This window comes from Anas acuta, unplaced genomic scaffold (genome assembly GCF_963932015.1).
Source record: "Anas acuta unplaced genomic scaffold, bAnaAcu1.1 SCAFFOLD_417, whole genome shotgun sequence".
NCBI classification, from domain to species: domain Eukaryota; kingdom Metazoa; phylum Chordata; class Aves; order Anseriformes; family Anatidae; genus Anas; species Anas acuta.
Window position 1 is genome coordinate 1 of NW_027076140.1, and position 15,842 is coordinate 15,842.

The 15,842-nt window shown below is 67.5% G+C and overlaps 1 protein-coding gene across 1 annotated transcript; it reads left to right on the forward strand.

Annotated features, from left to right (window-relative positions):
• Positions 1-934: 934 nt before the first annotated feature.
• Positions 935-14,811, forward strand: LOC137849019 (neurogenic locus notch homolog protein 3-like; the record flags this gene model as incomplete). Its single annotated transcript, XM_068668502.1, has 10 exons — positions 935-1,074; positions 2,962-3,330; positions 5,361-5,509; positions 6,222-6,435; positions 7,249-7,333; positions 7,988-8,150; positions 9,407-9,711; positions 11,406-11,553; positions 12,301-12,398; positions 13,480-14,811. Coding segments are annotated over 10 exons (2,988 nt in total), but the record flags the coding sequence as incomplete, so codon positions are not given.
• Between the last annotated feature and the right edge of the window lie 1,031 nt (positions 14,812-15,842).

Consider the following 15,842-nt stretch of genomic DNA (forward strand, 5'->3'; position numbering starts at 1 on the left):
GGCATGGGGCTGGGGGGGGGGCATTCCATGGGGATGGGGGGGGCTCGGGGGGGGGCATGGGGCTGGGGGGGGGGCATTCCATGGGGGTGGGGGCTCAGGGTGCCATTGGGGGGGGGGGGGCTGCCCCCATTCTATGGGGCTGGGAGCTGGGGGGGGGGGGGCTCAGGGGGGTGCCATGGTGGGGGGGGGGGCGACACCTCTGGGTGCTGGGGGGGGCCCGGGGGGGGGGGCTTGGGCTCCTGGGTGCGCCGCAGGGGGTGCCCCCCCATCAATCCCTCCCCCGTGACCCCCCCATTTTTTCTTCCCCCCCCCATTTTTTTTCTCCCCCCCCCCTTTTTTTCTCCCCCCCCCCCTTTTTTTTCTCCCCCCCCCCTTTTTTTCTTCCCCCCCCCTTTTTTTTTTTCTTCCCCCCCCTTTTTTTTTTTTCTTCCCCCCCCCATTCTTTTCTCCCCCCCCCCCCCTTTTTTTTTTTTTTTCCTTCCCCCCCCCCCCAGGGTTTCGGGGGCCCCCAGTGCGAGCGCCGGGCCCCCTCCTGCCGCCACCTCTCGTGCGCCAACGGGGGTCACTGCCAGCCCCCCCCCCGCCGGCCCCCGCTGCCTCTGCCCCCCCGGCTTCGGGGGGGCCGAATGCCAGCAGCGGCTGCCCCCCCCCCAAAAAAAAAAACACCAACCACCCCCCCCCTGCCCCCCCTGCCTAAATGGGGGCACCTGCGCCCCCTCCCCGCACCCCCCCCTTCACCCTCTGCCTTTGCCCCCCGGGTTTCGGGGGGGCGCGCTGCCAGGAGGAGCCCCCCCCCACGTTGCCCCCCCCCTCCCCCGAGCCGGATGGGTGCCCTCCGGGGGGGGGCTGCGAGGAGCTGGGGGGGGACGGGGTGTGCGACCGGTCACTGTAACACTGCGGGGTGCGGCTGGGACGGGGGGGGACTGCTCGCTGAGGGTGGGGGACCCCTGGAGGCACTGCGCCCCCCCCCCAGTGCCGGGGGCTTTTTGGGAACGGGCGCTGCGACGGGGGCTGCGACACCCCCCAGTGCCTCTACGACAACTTCGACTGCCGGCCCCCCCCCCGCGCCTGCAAGTGAGTGAGGGGATTTGGGGGGGGTTTAAGGGGGGGGGGTTTCATGGGGGGGGGGCAGTGGTCACCCGTCCCCACCCGTCCCACCCCCAGCCCTGTAGGAAGCCCCTCCCCACACCTGATGTGTGCCCCCCCCCCCCCGGTGTGTGAGTGGGTTCTGGGTGCTGTGGTTGGGGGGCTGGTGTGACCCCCCCCCCCGTGTTCCCTGTGTCCCCCACATGTCCCCAGTGCCCCCCCATGTCCCCATGTCCCCTCTGTGTCCTCATGTCCCCCCCACCACCCTTACACCCCCCACCCCCCTTAAACCCTCCCCACCCCATACCAACCCTGTACCCACCCCCTACACCCTCCCCACCCCATACCCCCCCCATCCCCACCCCATATCCACCCCACACCCCCCACACCCCATACCCACCCCATACCCCCCCACCCCATAACCCCCCCACCCCATAACCACCTTGCCCCCCCCCCGCAGCCCCCTGTACGCCCAGTACTGCTCCAACCACTTCCATACCCACCCCATACCCACCCCCTACTCCCCCCCACCCCATACCCACCCCATAACCCCCCCACCCCATAACCCCCCATAACCACCTTGCCCCCCCCCCCGCAGCCCCCTGTACGCCCAGTACTGCTCTGACCACTTCCATACCCACCCCCTACACCCCATCCCCACCCCACACCCACCCCACACCCACCCCATAACCCCCCCACCCCATAACCCCCCTACCCCATAACCACCCTGTCCCCCCCCCGCAGCCCCCTGTACGCCCAGTACTGCTCCGACCACTTCCATACCCACCCCCTACACCCCCCCCACCCCACCCCATACCCACCCCACACCCCCCACACCCCACACCCACCCCATAACCCCCCCACCCCATAACCACCTTGCCCCCCCCGCAGCCCCCTGTATGCCCAGTACTGCTCTGACCACTTCCATACCCACCCCATCCCCACCCCATATCCACCCCACACCCACCCCACACCCACCCCATAACCCCCCACCCCATAACCCACCCCATAACCCCCCTGTCCCCCCCCGCAGCCCCCTGTACGCCCAGTACTGCTCCGACCACTTCCCATACCCACCCCACACCCACCCCATACCCACCCCACACCCACCCCATAACCCCCCCCACCCCATCCCCACCCCCATAACCCCTCCTTCCCCCCCCCACCCCATAACCCACCCCATAACCACCTTGCCCCCCCCCCGCAGCCCCCTGTACGCCCAGTACTGCTCCGACCACTTCCATACCCACCCCATCCCCACCCATACCCACCCCATACCCCCCCACACCCACCCCACACCCACCCCGCACCCACCCCATAACCCCCCCACCCCATAACCCACCCCATAACCACCCTGTCCCCCCCCCTGCAGCCCCCTGTACGCCCAGTACTGCTCCGACCACTTCCATACCCACCCCATACCCTCCCCATCCCCCCCCCATCCCCACCCCATATCCACCCCACACCCACCCCATACCCCCCCACACCCCATACCCACCCCATAACCCCCTCCATAACCGCCCCGTTCCCCCCCCCGCAGCCCCCTGTACGCCCAGTACTGCTCCGACCACTTCCATACCCACCCCATACCCCCCCCATACCCACCCCATACCCACCCCATACCCCCCCCATACCCACCCCATACCCACCCTATACACCCCCTGACCCCATCCCCACCCCATCCCACCCCATAACCCCTCCTTCCCCCCCCACCCATAACCCCCCCACCCCATAACACCTTGCCCCCCCCGCAGCCCCCTGTACGCCCAGTACTGCTCCGACCACTTCCATACCCACCCCATCCCCACCCCATCCCCACCCCATAACCCCCCCACCCCATAACCCACCCCATAACCCCCCTGTCCCCCCCCGCAGCCCCCTGTACGCCCAGTACTGCTCCGACCACTTTCGCCGACGGGCGCTGCGACCAAGGCTGCAACAGCGAGGAGTGCGCTTGGGACGGGCTGGACTGCGCCCCCCCGCGTCCCCCAAAAACCTTGCCCGGGGGGTCCTGGTGCTGACGGTGCTGTTGCCCCCCCGGGAGCTGCGCCGAGCCAGCGCCGCCTTCCTGCAGGGGCTCAGCACCATCCTGCGCACCTCCCTGCGCATCCGCCTGACGCGCGGGGGGGAGCCCATGATCCGACCCTATTACCGACCCCGAGAGGGGACGAAGAGGAGGAAGAGGAGGGAGGTGGATCCAGGCCACGGGGAGAGCCCCCAAGGGGAGGGGGAGGAGGTTATAGGGTGAGTGGGGTGTGGGGGGGGGGGGGAAAGGGGGGGGTGGGGGGGGAATTGGGATTGGGGTGGGGTGGGATTGGGATGGGATGGATGGGGTGGATGGGGTGGGGGATATGGGGTGGGGGACATGGGATGGGATGGATGGATGGGATGGGATGGGATGGGATGGATGGGATGGGATGGGATGGGATGGGATAGGCAACATGGATGGGATGGGGATGGGATGGGATGGATGGGGTGGGGGATATGGGGTGGGGGACATGGGTGGGATGGTTCAGATGGGATGGGATGGGTGATGTGGATGGGGTGGGGTGGGGGTGATGGGATGGGGGCCATGGTTGGGATAAGAATAGTTGGGATGGGGTGGGATGGGATGGATGGGTTTGGGGATATGGGATGGGGGACATGGGATGGGATGGGGTGGGGTGGGGTGGGGTGGATGGGGTGGGGGATGTGGGATGGGAGCTCTTGGTGGGATGGGTTCAGATGGATGGGGTGGGGGATATGGGGTGGGGGGACATGGGATGGGATAGGCAACAGGGATGGGATGGGATGGATTGGGATTGGGACTGGAATGGAGATGGGATGGGATGGGATGGGATGGGAGGGGGGCACATGGGATGGGGACCGTGGGTGGGATAAAGATAGGATGGGGTGGGGGTGGGGGCTATGGGATGGGGGCTGTGGGTGGCATGGGATGGGGATGGGATGGGATGGGATGGATGGGGTGGGGGATATGGGATGGGGGACATGGGTGCCACGGGGCCTCAGCTGCCAGTTCTTTAGGGCCACCCAATGGTCACCCACTGCACCGGGGGGGGCCACGGGCACCATGCACCAAGAACTGGGGGACCCCATTATCCCCGTGTCCCCATTACCCCCCATGGCCCCATTCCCCCCGGTGTCCCCATTACCCCTGGTGTCCCCATTACCCCCAGTGCCCCCATTACCCCCCGGTGTCCCCATTCCCCCGTGCCCCCCCTTACGGCGGTGCCCCCATTCCCCCCGTTGTCCCCATTCCCCCCCATGTCCCCATTCCCCCCGTGCCCCCATTCCCCCATGTCCCCATTCCCCCCGGTGTCCCCATTACCCCCGTTGTCCCCATTCCCCCCATGTCCCCATTCCCCCCATGTCCCCATTCCCCCCAGTGTCCCCATTCCCCCCATGTCCCCATTCCCCCCGTTGTCCCCATTTCCCCCTGTGTCCCCATTCCCCCCATGTCCCCATTCCCCCCGTTGTCCCCATTTCCCCCAGTGCCCCCATTACCCCCAGTGTCCTGCTGCCCCCCGTGCCCCATTCCCCCCCGTGCCCCCATTCCCCCTCGTGTCCCCATTCCCCCTCGTGCCCCCATTACCCCTCCCGTGGACCCCGCTGACCGCGGTGCCCCCATTCCCCCCGGCGTCCCCATTCCCCCCGGTGCCCCCATTCCCCCCATGCCCCCATTCCCCCCAGTGTCCCCATTCCCCCTGGTGCCCCCATTCCCCCCGTTGCCCCCATTACCCCCCCTGCCCCCCCTGACGGCGGTGTCCCCATTCCCCCCTGTGTCCCCATTCCCCCCCATGCCCCCCCTGACGGCGGTGTCCCCATTCCCCCCTGTGTCCCCATTCCCCCCTGTGTCCCCATTCCCCCCGTTGTCCCCATTCCCCCCTGTGCCCCCATTCCCCCCAATGTCCCCATTCCCCCCCATGTCCCCATTCCCCCCGGTGTCCCCATTCCCCCCCATGCCCCCATTCCCCCCGTGCCCCCCCTGACGGTGGTGTCCCCATTCCCCCCGGTGTCCCCATTCCCCCCCATGTCCCCATTCCCCCCGGTGTCCCCATTCCCCCCATTGTCCCCATTCCCCCCGTGCCCCCCCTGACGGCGGTGTCCCCATTCCCCCCTGTGTCCCCATTCCCCCCCATGTCCCCATTCCCCCCCATGTCCCCATTCCCCCCCATGTCCCCATTCCCCCCGTTGCCCCCATTCCCCCCCATGTCCCCATTCCCCCCGTTGCCCCCATTCCCCCCGTGCCCCCCCTGACGGCGGTGTCCCCGCAGCTCGGTGGTGACGCTGGAGATCGACAACCGGCTGTGCTGGCAGGGCTCCGCTCAGTGCTTCCCCGACGCCCGCAGCGCCGCCGACTTCCTGGGCGCCCTCTCCGCCCTCGAGCGCCTCCACTTCCCATACCCCATCAAGGCCGTGCGCGGTGAGGGCCCCCCCGGGACAAGGGGAGGGGACCCCCCGGGGACAAGGGACAGTGAGGGATGGTGGCCCCGATGGGATGGGTGACCCAATGGTGCCATCACCCCAATGGTGTCCATACTGGGATGGGTGACCCCAATGGGATGGGTGACCCTAAAGGGATGGGTGTCCCCATGGTGCCAGCACCCCAATGGTGACCCCAATGGGATGGGTGGCTCCATGGTCCCAGTACCCTTATGGTGGCCCCAGTGGGATGGGTGACCCCAATGGGATTGGTGTCCTCATGGTGCCAGCACCCTGATGGTGTCCCTACTGGGATGGGTGTCCCTAATAGGATGGGTGACCCCAATGGGATGGGTGACCCAATGGTGCCATCACCCCACTGGTGTCCCCAGCGCCCTTATGGTGTCCCCAGTGGGATGGGTGGCTCCATGGTCCCAGTACGCTTATGGTGACCCTAATGGGATGGGTGTCCCTAATGGGATGGGTGTCCCCATGGTACCAGCACCCCGCTGGTGTCCCCAGCACCCTTATGGTGTCCCCAATGGGATGGGTGTCCCCAGTGGGATGGGTGTCCCTAATGGGATGGGTGTCTCTAATGGGATGGGTGGCCCCATGGTGCCAGCACCCCACTGGTGTCCCCAGCACCCCACTGGTCCCCCCAGCCCCCCTGGCACCCCCGTGCCACCCCCGCCCTGACCGCCCCCATCCCACAGGGGACAAACTCCCCGAGGAGCCGGACCCGGTGCGGCTGCTGCCGCTGGTGGTGGTGGGGGGCCTGATCCTGCTGGCCATCGCCGTACTGGGAGTACTGGTGGCGCGGCGCAAGCGGGAGCACAGCACCCTCTGGTTCCCCGAGGGCTTCAGCCTGGCCAAGGGCAGCAACAAGGACAGGAGGGAGCCCGTGGGGCAGGACGCCCTGGGCATGAAGTGAGGACTGGGGGGCACTGGGAGGCACTGGGGGGAACTGGGATTGGGTTGTGGGGGAGCTGGGGGGCACTGGGTTGGGTTGTGGGGGAGCTGGGAGGCACTGGGATCGGGAATGGGGAGGTACTGGGGCAACTGGGGGCACTGGGATGGGGGGATGGGGGAGCTGGGGGGTTACTGGGGCAACTGGGGGGCACTGGGATTGGGATGGGGGAGCTGGGGGCACTGGGACAACTGGGGGGCACTGGGGATGGTGAGTAGGGGGAGGTGGGCGGCACTGGGATTGGTGGGTAGGGAAGCTGGGATGCACTGGGATTGGGGTGGGGGACCTGGGGAGGTACTGGGGCAACTGGGGTCACTGGGATGGAGGGATGGATGGGGGGATACTGGGGGGATACTGGGACAACTGGGGGGCACTAGGATTGGGGGGTGGGGGAGCTGGGGGGCACTGGGATGGGGGAATGGAGGGAGCTGGGGGGATACTGGGGCTACTGGGGGGCACTGGGATTGGGGGGTGGGAGAGCTGGGGGGCACTAGGGGCCACTGGGATTAGGGTGAGGAAGCTAGGAGCACTGGGGATGGGGGGATGAGGGAGCTGAGGTGTACTGGGGCAACTGGGGGGCACTGGGGTAGGGGGCTGGGGGAGTACTGGGGCAACTGGTGGACACTGGGATGGTGGGAATGAGGGAGCTGGGGGGCACTGGGACAACTGGGGGGCACTGGGGATGGTGGGGATGTGGGAACTGGGGGGGTACTGGTGCAGCTGGGGGTGCCCCCACCCAGAGTGGCTGACACCTGCCCCCCCCCCCCCCCCAGGACGATGGGGAAGGGCGAGAGCCTGGTGGGGGAGCCCTCGGAGGAGTGGTCGGAGGGCGCCTGCCCCGAGGCCAAGCGGCTCAAGGTACTTGGGGGGGGGGCACCGGGGGGGTCACCGGGGGGGTCACGGGGTCCCAGTACACCCCCCCCCAGCAAGGTGTCCCCTTAGCCCCAGCTTTGGTCTGGGTGCTCCCATGGGTGGGGGTCCCAGAACCCCCGATTTTGGGTGCCCCCATGGGTGGGGGTCCCAGAATCCTCCAGATCTTTGTGCCCCCATGGGGGGGGGGTCCCAGCACCCCCATGTGTGGGTGCCCCCATGGGTGGGGGTCCCAGCTCCCCAGATCTTGGTGCCCCCATGGGTGGGGGTCCCAGCACACCCGATTTTGGGTGCCCCCATGGGTGGGGGTCCCAGAGCCCCCCAGATCCTGGTGCTCCCATGGGTGGGGGTCCCAGAGCCCCCGATTCTGGGTGCCCCCATGGGTGGGGGTCCCAGCACCCTCACTTCTGGACACCCATACAGACTGGGGGGGGCGTCCCAACACCCTCATAGGTGGGTGGGGGTCCCGGCACCCCTCATTGAACACCCCCATGGGTGCACGGTGGGGGGGGGTCCCAGCACCCTCACCTCGGGCATCTTCACGGGTGTGGGGGCCCCGTACCCCAGCACCCTTTTGTGTGGGGGTCCCTCAACCCCGCCCCCCCCTAAAAAAAAAGGGTGACGGTGGGGGGGGTCCGGCAGGTGGAGGAGGGGGGCGCAGAGCCCCAGGACCCCGTGGATTGCCGGCAGTGGACCCAGCATCACCTGGTGGCCGCCGACATCCGCATGCCCCCCACCATGGCGCTGACCCCCCCCCAGGGGGAGTTCGACTCCGACTGCGTGGACGTCAACGTCCGAGGGCCAGGTGGGGCAAGGGGGGGGTGAAAATTGGTATGGCTGGGGGACCCCCCGTGGGGTTAGGGGCGTTGTGGGGTCAGGTGGGTGGAGGTGGGGCTTGGGGGATCCCAATGGGGATGGGGGAGCATTATGGGGTCAGATAGGATGGATGTGGGGCTTGGGGGACCCCAATGGGGATGGGGGGGTGTTGTGGGGTCAGGTAGGATGGATGTGGGGCATGGGGGACCCCAAAGGGGATGGGGGGTTGTTGTAGGGTCAGGTAGGATGGACGTGGGGCTTGGGGGACCCCAATGGGGATGGGGGGGCGTTGTAGGGTCAGGGAGGATGGACGTGGGGCTTGGGGGACCCCAATGGGGATGGGGGGGCGTTATGGGGTCAGGTAGGATGGACGTGGGGCTTGGGGGAACCCAATGGGTATGGGGGGGCGTTGTGGGGTCAGGTAGGATGGGTGTGGGGTTTGGGGGACCCCAGTGGGGATGGGGGGGCATTGTAGGATCAGGTAGGATGGATGTGGGGTATGGGGGACCCCTATGGGTATGGGGGGGGTGTTGTAGGGTCAGATAGGATGGATGTGGGGTGTGGGGGACTACCATAGGTATGGGGGGGGCATTGTAGGGTCAGGTAGGATGGGTGTGGGGTTTGGGGGACCCCAATGGGGATGGGGGGGCATTGTAGGGTCAGGTAGGATGGGTGTGGGGCTTGGAGGACCCCAATGGGGATGGGGGGGGCATTGTAGGGTTCTAGGGTCAGGTAGGATGGATGTGGGGCATGGGGGACCCCAATGGGGATGGGGGGGTGTTGTGGGGTCAGGTGGGATGGACATGGGGCATGGGGGACCCCTGTGGGTTTGGGGGGGCATTGTAGGGTCAGGTAGGATGGATGTGGGGCATAGGGGACCCCAATGGCGATGGGGGCGTTGTGGGGTCAGGTAGGATGGACATGGGACATGGGGGACCCCTATGGCTATGGGGGGCGTTGTAGGGTCAGGTAGGATGGACATGGGGCATGGTGGACCCCAATGGGGATGGGGGGGCATTGTAGGGTCAGGTAGGATTCCCTGTGGGACCACCATGGGCATGGGGCCACCACGGCCCTTGTAGGGCCACCGTGGGGCCATCATGGCTATGGGGCCAGGAGTAGGATGGGACGGGACGAGGAGGCAACCACGGCTTTTGGGGCCAGCCGGGACCTGGCAGGGACTGATTTAGGGTCCGAGACCACCAGGAAGACCCCCCCCCCATTTCCGTGTCCCCCCCAACGCAGACGGCTTCACGCCGCTGATGCTGGCCTCCTTCTGCGGGGGGGGCGCGGAGGCCGAGGTGGCCGAGGATGAGGAGGGCGAGGACGCTTCGGCCGGCATCATCGGCGACCTCATCTGCCAGGGCGCCAGCCTGGGCGCCCAAACGGATCGCACGGGCGAGACCGCCCTGCACCTGGCCGCCCGCTACGCCCGCGCCGACGCCGCCAAACGCCTCCTGGACGCCGGCGCCGACACCAACGCCCAGGACAACACCGGGCGCACGCCGCTGCACGCCGCCGTCACCGCCGACGCGCAGGGGGTCTTCCAGGTGGGGGGGAGACCGGGGTGGTTGTGGGGTGTCCGGGGTGGTGATGGGGTGTCTGGGGTGGTTATGGGGTGCCTGGTGTGGTTATGGGGTGCCCGGTGTGGTTATGGGGCACCCAACTTGGTTATATGGGGCACCCAGCATGGTTATGGGGCACCCTACGTGGTTATGGGGTGACCAGCGTGGTTATATGGGGCACCCAACGTGGTTATGGGACACCCAGCATCACCATGGGGCACCCAGCATGGTTATGGGGCTCCCAGCGTGGCCATGGGGCACCCAACATGGTTGTGGGGCACCCAACATGGTTATGGGGCACCCAGCAAGGTCGTGGGGCACCCAAATGATTATGGGGCATTCAACTTGGCTATGGGACACCCAGCATCACCATGGGGCACCCAGCATGGTTATGGGGCTCCCAGCGTGGTCATGGGGCACCCAACATGGTTATGGAGCACCCAGCGTGGTCCTGGGGCACCCAGTTTCATCATGGGGCACCCAACATGGTCATGGGGCACCCAACATGGTTATGGGGCACCTGGCAAGGTCATTTGGCACCCAGATGATTGTGGGGCACCCAACATGGTTATGGGACAACCAGCATGGTCATTGGGGCACCCAACGTGGTTGTGGGGCACCTGACATGGTTAAGGGGCGCCCAGCAGGGTCAGTGGTTGTAGGGCATTTCCTGCCGTCATAGGGTCAGGGGGTGCCACTGTTGGTCATGGGGTGCCGCCATTGGTCATGGGGTGCTTCCACGGGTCATGGGGTGCCACCATCAGTTATGGGGTGCCACCATGGGTCATGGGGTGCCGCTATGGGCCATGGGGTGCCACCATCAGTCATGGGACGCCACCAAGAGTCATGGGGCACCCACCATGGATCATGGGGTGCCACCATTGGTCATGGGGTGCTTCCATTGGTCATGGGGTACAACTGTTGGTCATGGGGTGCCACCATCGGTCATGGGGTGCCACCATTGGTCATGGGGTGCCACCATGGGTCATGGGATGCCACCATAGGTTATGGGGTGCCACCATGGATCATGGGGTGCCACCATTGGTCATGGGGTGCTTCCATTGGTCATGGGGTACCACTGTTGGTCATGGGGAGCCACCATGGGTCATGGGGTGCCACCATCGGTCATGGAGTGCCACCATGGGTCATGGGATGCCACCCTCGGTCATGGGGTGCCACCATCAGTCATGGGGTGCTTCCATGGGTCATGGGGTGCCACCATCAGTTATGGGGTGCCACCATGGGTCATGGGGTGCCACTATTGGTCTTGGGGTGCCACCATGGGTCATGGGGTGCCACCATGGGTCATGGGGTGCTTCCATGGGTCATGGGGTGCCACCATCAGTTATGGGGTGCCACCATGGGTCATGGGGCACTTCCATTGGTCATGGGATGCCACCATCAGTCATGGGGTGCTTCCATGGGTCATGGGGTGCTTCCATGGGTCATGGGGTGCCACCATCAGTTATGGGGTGCCACCCTTGGTCATGGGGCACCCACCAAGACCACCAGTACTTGGGCGCCGCCCCGATGAACCCCCCCGTGCCTTGGAGCCCCGCCGCACTCCCCAACTCCAACAACCCCATTATGGGGCACCCCCTTACCCCTCCCTCCACCGCACCCCCAAATTGACCCCCCCTCACCCCACTGCCCCCCCCACCCCCTCCCGACCCCCCCAGATCCTGATCCGGAACCGCTCGACCGACCTGGACGCCCGCATGGCCGACGGCTCCACCGCGCTCATCCTGGCGGCGCGCCTGGCGGTGGAGGGCATGGTGGAGGAGCTCATCGCCTGCCACGCCGACGTCAACGCCGTCGATGAGACCGGTGGGGGGGGGGGTTTTGGGAGGGGGGGGGCGCTCTAGGGGTCGGGGGGGGGGGTCTGGAAGGGGGTTGGTGGGGTGCTAGGGGGGGCTTGGAGGTGGTCTGGGGGTGTTTTGGGGGACCTGGGGGTGTTTTGGGGGTGTTTGGGGGGGTCTAGGGGTGTCCTGGGGGGGTCTGGGGGTGTTTTGGGGGACCTGGGGGGGTCTGGGGGTGTTCTGGGGCGTGTGGGGGTGTCCTGGGGGTGTCCTGGGGGACCTGGGGGGGTCTGGAAGGGGGTTGGTGGGGTGCTAGGGGGGGCTGGGAGGTGGTCTGGAGGTGTTTGGGGTGACCTGGGGGTGTTTTGGGGGTGTCTGGGGGGGTTTGGGGGTGTTTTGGGGGACCTGGGGGGGTCTGGGGGTGTCTAGGGGTGTTCTGGGGGGTGTGGGGGTGTCCGTGGGGGGGTCTGGGGGTATTTTGGGGTGTCCTGGGGGCATCCTGGGGGGTGTGGGGGTGTCCTAGAGATGTCTGGGGTGGGGGGGGTCTGGGGGTGTCCTTAGGGGACCTGGGAGGGGGTGTCTAGGGATGTCCTGGGGGGGGTCTGGGGGTGTTTTGGGGTGTCCTGGGGGCATCCTGTGGGGTGTGGGGGTGTCCTGGGGGGGTGTCTGGGGGTGTCCTTGGGGTGGGGGCTGGGGGTGTCCTGGGGGTGTCCGGGGGTGCCCATGGGGTTCTGGGGGGGGGGTCCTGGTCTCACCCTCCTGTGCCCCCCCCCAGGGAAATCGGCCCTGCACTGGGCGGCGGCCGTGAACAACCTGGAGGCGACGCTGGCGCTGCTGAAGAACGGGGCCAACAAGGACATGCAGGACAGCAAGGTGGGGGGGCCACCCCACAGGGACCCCCGCCCCCAAGGGGGGACCCCCCAGCGGCCAGATGTCCCCCAGACCCCGTTCCCCTGGGGCGTGCGCACCCCACAGCCCCAGGAGGTGCCCCATTGACCCCAGGAGGTGTCCCATTGGTCCCATTGACCCTAAGAGATGCCCCATTGATCCCAAGAGGTGTCCCATTGACCCCAGGAGATGCCCCATTGATCCCATTGACCCCAGGAGCTGCCCCGTTGACCCCAAGAGGTGTCCCATTGATCCCATTGACCCTAGGAGACGACCCATTAATCCCATTACCCCCAGGAGATGCCCCATTGACCCTAACATGTGTCCCATTGAACACATTGACCCCAAGAGGTGTCCCATTGGTCCCATTGACCCCTGGAGATGTCCCATTGACCCCAACAGGTGTCCTATTGATCCCATTGACTCCAACAGGTGTCCCATTGACCCCGTTGCCCCCAGGACATATCCCCATTGCCCCACAGAGCCGTCCCATTGATCCCATTGACCCCAAGAGGTGTCCCATTGGTCCCATTGACCCCAAGAGGTGTCCCATTGACCCCAAGAGGTGTCCCATTGCCCCACAGGGCCGCCCCATTGATCCCATTGACCCTAGGAGATGTTCCATTGATCTCATTGACCCTAAAAGACGACCAATTGATCCCATTGCCCCCAGGAGATGCCCCATTGACCCTAAGAGATGTCCCATTGATCCCATTGATCCCAAGAGGTGTCGCATTGATCCCATTGACCCCTGGAGATGTCCCATTGACCCCAAGAGGTGTCCCATTGACCCCATTGACCCCAACAGGTGTCCCATTGCCCCCATTACCCCCCAGGATCTGTCCCCATTACCCCGCGGAGCCACCCCATTGACCCCAAGAGGTGTCCCATTGCCCCCATTACCCCCAGGACATATCCCCATTACCCCACGGAGCCACCCCATTGACCCCACCCCCCCCCGACACACACCCCCATTGCCCCAAATCGCTCCCCCACCTCCCCCCTTACCCTTCCCTCACCCCCCCCACCCTTCCCTCACCCCCCCCTCCCTTTCCACCCCCCCCAGGAGGAAACCCCGCTGTTCCTGGCCGCCCGGGAGGGCAGCTACGAGGCGGCGCGCATCCTCCTGGAGCACAGCGCCAACCGCGACATCAGCGACCACCTGGACCGCCTCCCCCGGGACATCGGCCACCAACGCCGCCACCACGACATCGTCCGCCTGCTGGACCACCACGGGGGGGGCCGCAGCCCCCCCGCCGCCGCCACCTCCGTGCCCCCCCCGGCTTTATTGGGGCTCCCTTCTTCTTCTTCTTCTGCTTCTTCTTCCGCCGCCGTCGCCTTCCTGCCCCCCAAAAAGAGCCGGCGGCCCGGGGGGGGCGGGAAAGGGGGGGCCAAAGGGCGCGGTAAAAAAACCGAGTGCCCCCCCGGGTTGGAGAGCTCGGTCACCTTGTCCCCCGTCGAGTCTTTGGGGTCACCCTACGGGCCCAACCCGGCGTCCCCCGGCTTTTTGGGGTGCCCCCCCCCCCTCCCACCGGCTTGGAACCGCCGCCGCCGTCGGGGCCCCCCCCTTCTTTCGCCGTCGCCCTGGGGGTGGCGAGGCTGCCGGGGGGGGGGGGGCCGGGGGTCCCGTCGTCGTCCCCCCCCCCGCCCCCCCCTTCGTCCCGTTTGGTGGCCGTCCCCTACGAGTGGCACGGCCGAGGTGCCCCCCACCCCGGCTTGGGGGCCCCCCCCGCACCCCCCCTTGCCCCCTCCCCCGGGGCAAAGCTTCGCCCCCACCCTCCTGCTGCCCCCCGGCGCCGTGGGGCGCGGACCCCCGCCCCCGCTCCCCCCAGGGTGGGGGGGGTGGTGGGGGGGTCCCCCCTTATTTCCCCGGGGGGGGGGAGGAGTATGGGGGGGCCTTCCTGGGGGTGCCCAGCGAGCACCCCTACCTCACCCCCTCCCCCGAGACCCCCGAGCCCTGGGCCAGCCCCTCGCCCCCCTCCCTCCCCGACTGGTCCGAGGCCACCCCCAGCCCCAACCTGCTGGGCCCCCCCCCCCCAAACCCAGCTGGGCCCCCCCCCGCCCCCGCCCCCCGAGCAGCCCCCCCCCAAGAGGCAGGTGTTTGCCTGAGGGGGGAGGGGGGAGCACCCCAAGGGACCCCCCCCCCCACCAGCATAGGGCCCCCCCCCCCACCCAGGTATGGGGACACCCCCACCATGGGGATATCCCCAAGGGGACCCCCCCCAAGTGTGGGGACCCCCCCCAAAAGTGGGGACCCCCCCAGCCACTCCCCACCCTGGGGACCCCCCCCCTTAATGGGGACACCCCCAAATATGGGGACACCCCCCCCATAGTAGGGACCACCCGAAGTATGGGGACACCCCAAGGGACCCCCACCCAATAATGCCCCCCCCCAAAATATGGGGACCCCCCCATAATAGGGACCCCCCCCCATAATGGGGACCCTCCCCAAGTATGGGGACACCCCAAGGGGACCCCCCCATAATGGGGACACCCCCACCTTAATGGGGACCCCCCCTATAATAGGGACCCCCCCCATAATGGGGACCCCCCCCCAGCACCCAAGTGCCACCCCCAGCATGGGGACACCCCGGGGACCCCCCCCCCCACCATGGGGACCTTGGGACCACCCCCCCCAGCCTAGGGACCCCCCCCCAATAAAGGGGACCCCCCCCAGCACCCAAGTGCCACCCCCCCCCAAAAAAATAAATCACATTTTTAAGCTCATTTTGGGGGGGAAAATGTTAATTTTTACACTGCCCCCCCCACTGTGTCCCGGGACCCCCCCCCCCCAGTCTGGGATCCCCCCCCCCGAGTACAGGGACCCCCAGATTGGGGCCCCCCAATTTTGGGACCCCCTCCAGTGTGGGACGCCCCCCCCCCATTTAGGGGACTCCCCCCCCACCTATGCCCCCCCCCCATGTCCTGGGACCCCCAACGTTGGGGACCCCCCCTCCCTTTGTGCCCCCCCCCAATTATGCCCCCCACCATCCCTGCCCCCCCCCTTGAGCCCCCCCCCCCATTTTCGGGCACTTCATCACATTCCAGCCCCCACCCCCCCGAGCCCCCCCACGCCCCCCCCCCCCACTGGCAGCTCACCCCCCCCCCCCCGGGGGGGGGCACCACGGTATGACGTCACAGCGCCCCCCCCTTTTTCCCTGCTTGGGCCCCACCCCCTCGGGACCCCCCCCCGGGGCGGGGCCAGGCCCTGTACAGCCCCCCCCGCCCCCCCCTCAAATAAAGGCTCGTGACCCCCCCCCCGCCGTGTGCTTTTTGGGATCGCCCCCCCCTTTTGCACACTCGTGTGCAAGCAGAGCCCTTGCACACGCGTCCTTCGTGCAAGCCCCCCCCCGTGCACAGGTGCCCCTGGCACGTGGGAATTTTGCACACACCCCCCCCTTGCACAAGCACCCCTTGCACACGCACCCC